The sequence below is a fragment of the Raphanus sativus genome, chromosome 4, assembly GCF_000801105.2.
Source record: "Raphanus sativus cultivar WK10039 chromosome 4, ASM80110v3, whole genome shotgun sequence".
NCBI classification, from domain to species: Eukaryota; Viridiplantae; Streptophyta; class Magnoliopsida; order Brassicales; family Brassicaceae; genus Raphanus; species Raphanus sativus.
In genome coordinates this window covers 36,939,576-36,952,004 of record NC_079514.1, presented here as the reverse complement: position 1 = coordinate 36,952,004, position 12,429 = coordinate 36,939,576, and the positions used below count along the sequence as shown (strand labels likewise).

The window sequence follows — 12,429 nt, the reverse complement described above, 5'->3', positions numbered from 1 at the left end:
GTGTAATTTATAAAAACAGTACTGAAATACTAAAATGATATTTTTATATAACAAGGAAAAATGACAAAATAACACTCTCTGTGAAACAGATACATTATTATGTAATTTGTTTCTTTAAAAATAAGAGAACAAAGCGAACTTGAGTTTGATAAGTGTGATGAAATGTGTAAAAGGTGATATCGAGGAAAACGTTTTCAATCTAAACAACTTCCTTCTTTCACCGTACACATCCTATCTCTTTTTTCTTTTGTCACCAGCTTTTCTGCTTTCATTTCCCTATTCGAAAAGTAAATAATCACTGTGATACAAATAAACAATTCGAAAAGTGAAGTTGTAGTATGGACCTTCTCTTACTAGAGAAGTCTCTCATCGCCGTCTTCGTGGCGGTGGTTCTCGCCGCAGTGATCTCCAAGCTCCGCGGCAAGAAACTGAAGCTACCCCCCGGTCCTACACCTATTCCTATCTTCGGAAACTGGCTCCAGGTCGGAGATGATCTCAACCACCGTAAACTCGTCTACTACGCCAAGAAGTTCGGTGACCTCTTCCTTTTCAAGATGGGTCAGCGAAACATAGTGGTCGTCTCTTCGCCCGAACTGACCAAGGAAGTGCTCCACACACAAGGGGTAGAGTTCGGTTCCCGACACAGGAACATGGTGTACGATATCTTCACAGGGAAGGGACAAGACATGGTGTTCACCGTGTACGGTGAGCACTGGAGGAAGATGAGACGTATCATGACGGTTCCGTTCTTCACCAGCAAAGTGGTTCAGCAGAACCGGGAAGGATGGGAGTTCGAAGCTGGAAGCGTTATCGAGGACGTGAAGAAGACTCCTGACGCAGCGACGAGAGGGATCGTGGTGAAGAAGCGTTTGCAGCTGATGGTGTACAACAACATGTTCCGTATCATGTTCGGTAAGAGGTTTGAGAGTGAGGATGATCCTCTTTTCCTCAGGCTCAAGTTCTTGAACGGAGAGAGAGGCAGGTTGACTCAGAGCTTTGAGTACAACTACGGCGACTTCATCCCTATCCTCAGGCCGTTCTTGAGAGGCTATCTGAGGATCTGCCAAGATGTGAAGGATCGAAGACTAGCGCTCTTCAAGAAGTACTTTGTTGACGAAAGGAAGTGAGTTTGGTCTGTTTGTGTTAACTTTTGTTTTTTTTTTTTATATATATTTATGGATTTTGAAAACTAATGTTTGAGAAAGCAAACAGGCAGGTTCCGAGCGCTAAACCTACAGGTAGCGAAGGGTTGAAATGCGCCATTGATTACATCCTTGAAGCTCAAAAGAAGGGAGAAATCAACGAGGATAACGTTCTTTACATTGTTGAGAACATCAATGTCGCTGGTAACTTCCTTGGCCTTATTATATTTGGTTTCCTGGTTCAGTATCCGGTTTATTATATTTGAGATTTTCTTGAACAAACCGATCATTTTGCATTGCATCATCTTTTTTTTTTGGTCACGAATGCAGTGCATCATCTAAGCCTAGAAAAAAAAGTGAAACTCGAGATCCAAACAGAACTCAAACAAAAACAAAAACTGAATCTGTATCTTATATGAGCAATAAAAAATACAGAATGAGTTTTGTAGAGTGGTATGATTTATACTTATTATACCTTATAAAAAACATTTATATCCGAAGTATTAAACAAGATCTGAAAACACAAACTAGTATCTTCAAACCTAAATAAGTTCTTTTTTTTGTGCACCTTCTTCAAATACCTATTTATGTTTATTTTTATATGATAAATATCTGATCATGTAATATTATTAACCGAATTCGAAATGAGTTCAGATGTAAAATAAGTTTTAGATAGACTTCTAAAATATACATGAATCCAATATTTTATTAACCAAAGTATCCAAGAATTTATAAAACCTCAATGAAGCCTAGGAAGTTGTAATTACCCAAAAAACTTGAAAAAAAACTATCTGAATCTGATTGGGTATCAAATGCCAAAGCCTAGCATGCATCATTCCTTTTCATCTTTTTCTTTGCCAATTTCTTTCATGTAGGATACGTAATCAAAACCTCTACGCTTCACTGCTTGCATACGAAATTTGAACACTATTGTTTTGGGTGAAACAGCAAACTAGACCAACCTCGCAAGTCACAACTTAGCCATTTGTCTCTCTGAAAAAGGCTGGATTATAATGGATATATATTCAGTTTATGTGATACTAGTTTCTTACGTCATTTGTGCTGAAACAGCGATTGAGACAACACTAACGTCTATGGAGTGGGGAATCGCAGAGCTAGTGAACCATCCCGAAATACAGAGCAAGCTAAGGAAGGAAATCGACACGGTTCTTGGACCAGGCGTGCAAGTCACGGAGCCTGAGCTTCACAAGCTTCCATACCTCCAAGCTGTTATCAAAGAGACCATCCGTAGAAGAATGAGTGTTCCTCTCCTCGTGCCACACATGAACCACAAGGACGCTAAGCTCTCTGGCTACGACATCCCAGCAGAAAGCAGAATCTTGATCAATGCCTGGTGGCTAGCGAACAATCCTAGCAGCTGGAATAAGCCTGAAGAGTTTAGACCCGAGAGGTTCCTTGAAGAAGAGTTGCACGTGGAAGCAAACGGTAATGACTTCAGGTATGTACCGTTTGGTGTTGGACGTAGAAGCTGTCCCGGGATTATATTGGCGTTGCCCATTTTGGGAATCACCATTGGTAGATTGGTACAGAACTTCGAGCTTCTTCCTCCTCCGGGACAATCTAAAGTGGATACCTCTGAGAAATGTGGACAGTTCAGCTTGCAGATCCTTAACCAATCCACAATAGTAATGAAACCAAGGGCCTTCTGAAAAAAGAAAATTCTGTCAAATGACTTCTTGATATGTGGTATATCTGTTGAATATTGTGCAAAATGTTAAAGGGTTCGTTCCATGGTTGCAAGAATAATAAGTGGTGTACATTGTCTTGAATCTAATCTATTAATTTATAGTCCTAATTTTTTATCTACTGTTGGAAGTTGTCACTTAAATTTTTGACTATTTCATAAATGTCTCAAGAATATATCATGCTACTTTAACATGCAACCTACATGTTTATAGGAGTATTATTAATAAAGTTGTTCTATAACAATATATTATTCAACAAAATATTATCACGTACTCCTATAATTTCAAGAAATTAATAATATTAACAAATTGTTTATGTAAACACATATTAATACGGGTTATATATCAAATGTCAGGTCTATATGTTCAACCACAAGTTTGGATCAAATATAAAAACACTACTTGAAACTCAAATATATTAGAGTCATTAGACTAACTTTAAAAAATTTGAAGAAACAAAAAAAAACTTATAAAATTGTTATTTTTCTAATAAAAATTATAAATTCATACATATTTTATCAAAAAATCAACAGAAAATATCTGCGCTTTAAAAAGCGCAGACATTTGTTTTATTGACGGTTTTGAGAAAAAAATTACATGAATTTTAAAAAATTCAATGGGAAAAATTATAATTTAGTTTTGTTTCTAATATAATGTTTGAGTTTAAAGTAGTGTTTTTATATTCGACTTTGATCCATAGTTAAACTGATAGATCTGGCGATTCATATAATATTATATTTGTATTTTATGAAAAAAATCTTTAGTTAAAAAATCTATAAACATAGTAAAAACAAAAACTTGCTATAAAACCGTGATCTGATACCAATTGATCTAATAAAAACTTAAAAAATCTGATAATATTTTTTTAAATGATTAAATTATTCATATACTTATTAATATTATATGAAATTGAATAAATGTGTGATTCCTACAACTTTGTTGATTTATTTATAATGTAGTTTGAAGAAAATGAATAAATGGTTATTAAAAAACATAATCTCTTTTTAATTTCATGTATATATTCATATTTGATCACAAGATTTCTAAATAATGTCATGCACGAAAATAATATTTAGAAAGAAGAGTGGTATTGTTTTGTAAATATGATGAGAATCCAAGGGCAAAATCCAAAATTTTTAAAATATGATCATCTTTTAATAGTATAGATTAATATATTTAAGTTACACTTCAAATTATTAATTTAATAATATGTAAATTAATTATTTCAAGATACTTATGTATACAGCTATTTGTTAGCAACACCATATATTATTCTGTGTAAACAACCCAAAATAATAATTTTTTTTTTATAAAATCAACCGTGTAACACAATATGTTTATCATACCAGAGTAAATCTGTAGCACAAAAACTTTATTGATCAACAAGTAACATCAAAGTATATACATATAAAACATAAAATAATAATAGAAATGTTAAGTAAGATATGTTAATTTATAATATATCACAAAATGCAAACTATATTTTTAACATTTTATTTGTAAACCAAATATTTGGAATGATAAAAATGAAAAATGCGGAGGACTAGGAGGAGGAGTCGATCCACACGGAGGAGGAGGAGGAGTCGAAATTTTCTTCTCATCCCCATCATCATTCTTACAGCACAAAACCACCAATTGTTTAGAGATGACCAGAGTGGGAAATGAAAGTGAGAATGGTTTAACCATTGTCACTTGAGATTGAGAGGATCTTCTTGCAAAACTTCCAAAAGGGAAGAGAACCGAATGAAGAGCTATGTTCAACTTTCCAATTCAAGATTTTTTTTTGAGTTAGAGATATCGACCAAGAAAGTAATGTCATAATAAAAATAGATTAAATTTTTTTATAATCATGTCCATTTTATCTTCTGAACTTTTTATAATCATGTTCATTTTATCTTCAGATAATATTTGTTTCGCATAAATTATATAAACTATTATTTTAAAATAAAAATGTTGATCAACCATTCGAAAACAAATAGCACATGTATAATATCGGTTGAATTAAATCTATCAAATTTCTGATTTATCAGCTGCCCGTATATAAACTTTCTGGAGTTCTTACTATTCAAACCAGGTTCAAGAATTAATTGTGGATGAAAAAAATATTTTATTAATCTATAAAGTTATTAATTTACAAAAATAAATAAATTTTACCATATATAAATTAATAAAATGTTTATTAATTTGCATTAGAGATGTCGAAAACATGGTTTTGGTCTGATGGTGAGAAAGAGCATCAAAGTACCAAACCCAAGATCAGAAATACGCTAAAAAAATTGTGTTGTTCAAACATTATTGTTTTCTTTCAATGATAAACATTATTTTTGTTCATGACAAAATATAAGCAAAATATAAGTAAAAATTAGAAAAATATAAACAAAATATATGATAAAATACAATTTATAAATTTACAATTTCAACTATTTTTCTCTTGCATAAACAAGAAAATTTACCTTACATGAACTATATGTGCTTCTCAATGTTCATTGTTAATAGAATCATAAATACCTCCTAACTCTATATCTGTATTACTCACATTTGGTATTTGAGATCGAGTAATAAGTATACATACTTAGTAATTTAGTTATGCTGTAAAATAATACACATGCGCCTATACTTAACGTCGCATACCTTGGCATCATAAAGAACTGTGTTTTCAAATGAATTAGAACCATTATCATCAGGTGAAGACATCTACAAAAAAAACATAAGAAAAGTGCAATATGTAAGTTGAAAAAAATCAATTGGTTAAAGAACTTTGAAACAAAACAAAATAAAAATGATCACCTTGATGATCAACAGACAAAGAGAAAAAGAAAATGATGAAAAATGAGGGAGAGCAAACGGAAAGAAAAAAAAACAACTAAATTGTATTTGTTTTCTAAATTTGTATGTGCGTTATGAATAGGAGACAGCGAACAAGGAAGAGTATGATTCTGTCTTTTGCATTGTGAATAGTGAAAACACAAGTATTCTAAATCATACTTCCTAAAATTGGATATAATACGAACGCATTATTAATAATCAGGTGATCATGAGCCAATTGTACAATGTACAATTATATGTTTGATGGTATCAGTACCTTTTTTGTTCACTTGATTGTACCAGCACATACACAAAAATTTGTATACTTATACTAATACTTGGTACTCATACTTCTATACTTGGTAATAATACTTTTATATCATTTGTATATGGGTTCATTTATAGATATATTATCAATTGAAATACCATTATAATGAGTTATTGTTCATACATTCAAAATATTTAATAATGAACTATATAATAAATATTTTTATGGAAAATTTGTCAAATATAATTCAAAATTTTAACTCCAATAATATACCCAAACTTGAATCACACGTAAAAGTAACTCAATGTTTAACTTTATTGAAATATGTATCTCTTTATATAAAGAAAAAAATACATATGTTCTATTTTTCTCTTAAATGGCTGCAACAAAAATGTAGGAGGACTGAAAATCGATTTTTAAGTGCATTAAGAATTTTAAATTGACTCTTTATGGTGATTGGTGTATTATTAGAAATTTTAATATTGTAAATACTTGTTTAAGATGAGTATAATAAAGTAAACTACTCATTTTCAAAAAATAAAAAAATAATATATTTCATGATTAATCCGAATTTTTGGGGTGAATAAGACATATGAAAGTTCCAAAAAAATCATATGTTAGTGTTTGATTTTGAGTTTTGAGTCATATTTGCAAAAAACCAAATTTTTATTTACAATTTTTTTATTATAACATAAATATTACATAAACTGAACTTGAAGATATTCATGTGCTTGAAATATTCAGTAATAAATTAAATGTCAAATTCTTTACATTTGACCAAGTTTTTAGTATTATGAAATTATCTTTTATTGCATAGAATAAATTTGAAATTCTCATATATACATAAAATTATATAATATTTGTATACGAATTTATCTAGATGTAAATATTTTTTAGATAATACATTATAAACTATTTTTATATAATGATAATTTTAAATCAATTAAATTCATTTTTAATTTATGATTAATTATATATTAACAAAATTTAATTATCCATTAAAGTACTAAAGACTTTATAACACAATATAAACTATTTTAGATAATGATAATGATCAAATTAATGAAACTCATTTTTCATTTATGATTAATTATGTGTTAACAAATAATAGTATAGATTAAGGACAGTAAAGACTTTAGCTGCTGTAAGTTTTATTGTTAGAGTTCAAGGTGAAAAATAACTTCACAAACAATATTATATATATATATATATATTATTAATTTATAATTTTAGTAGGAATATATATTTACATAAAAATTTCTAAAAAATATTATATTATTGATTTGTATCATATTTTAAACCAAATCAACTTAAGATCAATTTTTTTTATTAATTTATCAAATATTAATTTATAAGAGGAAAAATAGGTTTAGTCTTGATCCTTATTGAAGTATTAATTTTAGCGCAAGACTCAAAATATCCGAGTCAATAAATATGTCAAGATACATAGTCGTTCGGAAAAAAAAAATCTTGATTTTTATTGTATTCGACTATACAAAAAGGTCAATAGAAAAAAAAGAAGAAGCTCAAAGCATTCCGTTTGTGATGTATGTGTGTGTGTATCCTTCAAGTGTCATGCATGCATTCTACATTTATGATTAGCCAATAAAAAACTTATAAAGCATGAAAAAGATATTCTCTCAAGAGATATTAATATTCCAAGTTTACACAGAAACTACCTCATACTAGAGTTGAATACTTAAGACTAAGAGCCTTCTCAAGCTCAAAGCCTTCTGTGTCTGATGAATGTGTGTATTCTTCAAGTTTCATGGATGCATTCTAAAATCAAATAGAATAAATTTAATATTCTAATTTTACACCAAAAAATAGCTAACACATTAGAGTTGAATACATATAATCAAATATCAAATTCATGTCACATACCCATTAATCTTGAATATAATAGGGAAACACATATATTTTCCCCAAAAATATGATCCCCACCAATCCTAATCCATTCCTATAAATACAAAAGAACAAAAAAAAAACTTGAAACCTCCAGAGTCCAGACTAAAAAGAAAAGAAAAAGAAAAGAAAAAGTCAAAAAGGGAAGAAATAAAAAAAGGCCAAAAGTCTTTTCAGTTGGTGTCTCTTGTAATCTCTCTTGGTTATACTTTGGTCTTAAGCGGCGTGTGTGGTTGTATGGTCTCAAGTGTCGTGCATGCATTTCATGCGTTTCTTTCCTCCTCTCCTTGCATGCTCCCTCCTCTTCTCTCTATTTTATCTCTGACCCATAATTTTAATTTTACATCGCATAATTAAAAACAAAAAAAAAACCCCAAAACCTCGTAGCCTCCTTCTCCTCGCCGTTATACTCCCCTCTGTTCTTGCAATCCGCCGTCCTCTTCTACTTCTCGCGGTGAGTTTCATTGAACCTCTCCTCTGATCTCTAACGCGACTATCGGATTAACCCACGTCGATGCATGCTCATATGCCAAGTCTCTATTCTAATTCACGTCGATTTCATCTCCGATTGGTCTCTTCTCTAGGGTTCTAAGATTTTCCGATTGTGATTTTTGATAAAATCTGGTGGTGGGTCGTCGAAAGGTTGAGACTTTAAAGATGTTCCAAGTCAACACTGGGTCAAAGATGTGCATGAACGCATCGTGCGGCTCGACTTCTACTGTGGAATGGAAGAGAGGTTGGCCTCTTCGATCTGGTGCTCTCGCTGATCTCTGTTTTCGTTGCGGGTACGTAATCCCAATCTCTCTCTCTCTCGTTGAACTCAAAAGTCTCCATCTTTTTTTTCGTTCTTATGGTGTCTGTGTTGTGTTGTGTTCTGCTTATTCGTTAACCAATCATTGACTCTTTTTGGTCTATAAATAGCACGAAATTTAATACAGAAATTAATTGTTAAGGGGATAATAAAAATAGAGGACGATGATTAAATGTTTTGATTTGGTTGTCTTTTATAGATCGGCTTATGAGAGTTCTGTTTTCTGTGAGACATTCCATTCGGACCAATCTGGTTGGAGGGAATGCTATTTGTGCAACAAGGTGGGTTCTTTAAAAGTGTTTCTCTTCTTTTTTATTTAGTGTTGTCTCTGTAATGTTTGGTTTGAATTGAGATTATGTAATGACAGAGGCTTCATTGTGGATGCATTGCATCTAAGCTTGTTATCGAGTTTATGGACTACGGTGGTGTTGGTTGTGCTACTTGTACTAGCTGCCATCAACCCAACTTGGTGAGTTTGACTCTGTTTTTTTTTAGTTTGAATATATTTCAAGCGAGTCTGTGTTCTTCTGTCTTAATGTTTCTTTGTTTTTTCTTTTGCAAAATAAGAGAGGTGAGAGTTCAGGTCTGTTTAGCAGTTTGCCCATGAACAACAGGCAACATACTAATGGAGAAATCGGAATGAGTGTTGACGGAGTAATAAGAAGCCAAGCTGATCTCTTTTCTCAGCCACTAGTCCAGGGAGATGACAAAAGAGAAGAGTTCATGCCTCAACGTGGGTTTGGTAATCTCATGAAACCAGATAATGCCACCACCAACGTGAATAGGCTGGACGCTGGGAAAACGCATGAATCATCATCAACACCTTCTTCACAGCCATCTTTGGCAACACTTCCTTATAGCCTTTCTTTTGCAAATGCTGCTTCCCAGTCTCACACTCTCCAACGCTCTACCTCTGGTATACTGCAAAAGCCTTCAAAATCTGTGCTTGGAACTCCTCCTGGGACTATTAGCAAATCTGCTCAGCCCCGGATCGGTAGGCCTCCTGTTGAAGGCCGTGGGAAAAGCCATTTGCTTCCTCGGTATTGGCCAAAGTATACTGATAAAGAGCTTCAGCAAATCTCCGGAAAGTATCCTTTTTATTTGCCAAACACTTTTACTTTGGATACAGTTCTGGTGCCTCCATGTTTTTCCTTAACAGTTTTTTTTTCTAGTTTGAATTTAAACATTGTGCCTCTTTTTGAGAAAACTCTAAGTGCAAGTGATGCCGGTCGCATTGGTCGTCTAGTTCTTCCAAAAGCCTGTGCAGAGGTAACTATCTCATCTCTATGTTGCTTTGAGATCTCTCTCTCTAAAGAGGTAGGACTCTGTGTGTGTGTGTAGGCGTATTTTCCTCCTATAAGTCAATCAGAAGGCATTCCTTTGAAAATACAAGATGTGAGGGGTACGGAGTGGACGTTCCAGTTCAGATTCTGGCCTAATAACAACAGTAGAATGTATGTCTTAGAAGGTGTCACCGCCTGCGTACAGTCCATGATGCTACAGGCTGGTGATACAGGTTATAAACTTTCTTCATGTTTTGTCATATCATAACATAGATTCTGAATATATACTCATGTTTTTTTTTATTTTGTTACAGTAACATTCAGTAGGGTTGATCCTGGTGGCAAACTAATCATGGGTTTCAGGAAGGCAACTCATACTGGAGACATACTGGTTCTGTTCTCTCTATGAACTGTTTCTTTTTTCTTCTCTTTTTGCTTAGCTCCATTCTTATCTTGATCCAATCTTTTATAAACAGGGGTCTGGTGGTCTTACCAACGGTGCTTCAAACGAGGACACATCATCTTCTGGTGTTACAGAGACCCCAACCTCCATAAACGCTTCATCGTGTCCCTCGCAAACTCCTCCTGAAGAACTGAAAGGTCTGCCTGAGCGTTTGAGCTCGAAGAAGAGTGAGATGAACGGAGGAAAGAGCTGTGATGATGATGATGATCCGTCACGGGTGAAAGTCAAGAAGAGGACTCGAACTGTGGGAGCAAAAAGCAAGAGACTGCTTTGGGATAGTGAGGAGTCTAAGGAGGTTAGAATCACATGGGAAGAAACTCAGGAGTTGATTCGTCCTTCTCCTAGTGAAGAGCCTTCCATCGTCCTCATTGAGGAGCATGAGTTTGAAGAGTTTGACGTAAGTGGTTGATTCTTTTTACGAACAATGAGTGTGTCGTGTGATTGAGTTTCTTGTTTTATGGTGTATGGACAGGAACCTCCCGTCTTTGGAAAGAGGACGATAATTACTTCAAGACCTTCAGGGTTAGTTAACAGTAATATATTTTGTCTTCTTTCAAGAAATGTACTAATGAATAATATAATGTGATGTAGTGAACAAGAACGATGGGCATCTTGTGACGACTGCTCTAAATGGAGAAGGTTACCTTTAGACGCTCTTCTCTCTGCAAAGTGGACTTGTTCAGACAATGTTTGGGACCAGAGCAGGTAAGACTGTCCAAAAGTTTTTTTTCATCCTTGCTGTGGTTTTTGCTGTAATTTGATAAAAAGAAACATTGATAGGTGTTCGTGTTCTGCACCGGAGGAGAGTGTGAAGGAGCTTGAGAATGTTCTTAGAGTGGGGAAAGGTATGATGGAATCTGTTTTATACTTTTGAGATGTCAAGTCTCAGGGGTACTTACTGTCTTCTTGTGTGTGTTTATTTAAGAGTACAAGAAGAGAAGAACAGGGGGGAGCCAGACAGGAAGAACTGAGGAAGAGCCGTCGGGTCTGGATGCACTAGCGAGTGCAGCAGCCTTGGGAGAGGCAGAGGCGGCGACGACGACCAGACATCCAAGGCACAGGGTTGGATGCTCATGCATTGTGTGCATTCAGCCGCCAAGTGGGACAGGGAGGCACAAGCCGAACTGCATGTGCACGGTGTGCAGCACAGTGAAGAGGAGGTTCAAAACGCAGATGATGAGGAGGAAGAAGAGGCAGTTGGAGCGAGAGGAAGCAGCAGCAGAAGCAGCAGCAGCGGAGGAGGAGAAGAAGGGGGAGGGTAAAGCAGGGAGGATAGATCTGAACAGTGATCCTTCTAAAAGAGAAGAGGTTGGAGCTGTAAGAAAAGAGGAGAGTGAAAAAAGAGAAGGAGTGGCACAGGCGGGTGATGTTGTAGGAGGAACGGAGTTAGAAGGAGAGGGTGAGAAAATCGGTGAAGAGTCGAAAGGTGCAAGCTGATATGATATGGAAGAGGACAAAGAAGCTAAGCTCATAGGCCATAGTTGTTTTTATATAAACATATATATATATATATTCTATAAGAACACCAAGATAAGAAGACAGAGAGAGAGAGAGAGAGGTACAGTTTTATGTTTGCTTCTGAATCAAGAGAACAAGAATGGCCATCCTCTGTTTTTGCATTTTTTCCCTTTTGGTTTTTTAAGTTTTTTTTTTTTACTTATGGTCTGTGGTGAGTTTTAGTGTTGTCTCCATTAATCTATATGTTTTGCAGAAAGCAAAATGGTGCTTCAGTGTTTGGTGATGATGAGATAGTTGAATTAGTTTTGTTTGTGTTGCTGTTTATGCTCAAATTTAAGATCCTTCTTCTTCTCATCATATTTACATTGTCTGATCTACTGTTAAGAAAACTATTTTTGCTGAATATTCTTCCATTCAAAAAGAGAATGTAACTTTAGTTGGGAACAACAGTCAACGCTTTGAGTTTATCCGTCTGTAACAAGACCTGTACCCCTTGGCTTCACATTTGGTAAGCATCATCCAAATGTGACTTTGAGTTACACTTCTCGTTAAGGGAAAGCGCTTGGGTTGTTGTTGTTGTTACATCCG

At 34.2% G+C, this 12,429-nt stretch overlaps 2 protein-coding genes across 2 annotated transcripts; both read left to right on the top strand.

Annotated features, from left to right (window-relative positions):
• Positions 1 to 224: 224 nt before the first annotated feature.
• On the top strand, positions 225 to 2,969 carry LOC108849675 (trans-cinnamate 4-monooxygenase). The gene is made up of 3 exons (XM_018623266.2): positions 225 to 1,123; positions 1,213 to 1,346; positions 2,214 to 2,969. The coding sequence occupies exons 1-3, from the start codon at positions 339 to 341 to the stop codon at positions 2,810 to 2,812; spliced, it is 1,518 nt and encodes a 505-aa protein (XP_018478768.1). The 5' UTR covers positions 225 to 338; the 3' UTR covers positions 2,813 to 2,969.
• Positions 2,970 to 7,998: 5,029 nt separating this feature from the next.
• Positions 7,999 to 11,987, top strand: LOC108855788 (B3 domain-containing transcription repressor VAL1). Its single transcript, XM_018629691.2, has 13 exons — positions 7,999 to 8,280; positions 8,411 to 8,611; positions 8,837 to 8,918; positions 9,005 to 9,106; positions 9,205 to 9,725; positions 9,810 to 9,906; positions 9,979 to 10,153; positions 10,235 to 10,311; positions 10,397 to 10,780; positions 10,856 to 10,905; positions 10,975 to 11,088; positions 11,164 to 11,228; positions 11,309 to 11,987. Exons 2-13 carry the CDS (start codon positions 8,484 to 8,486, stop codon positions 11,818 to 11,820), a joined length of 2,307 nt encoding a protein of 768 aa, XP_018485193.1. The 5' UTR covers positions 7,999 to 8,280; positions 8,411 to 8,483; the 3' UTR covers positions 11,821 to 11,987.
• The last annotated feature ends 442 nt before the right edge of the window (positions 11,988 to 12,429 follow it).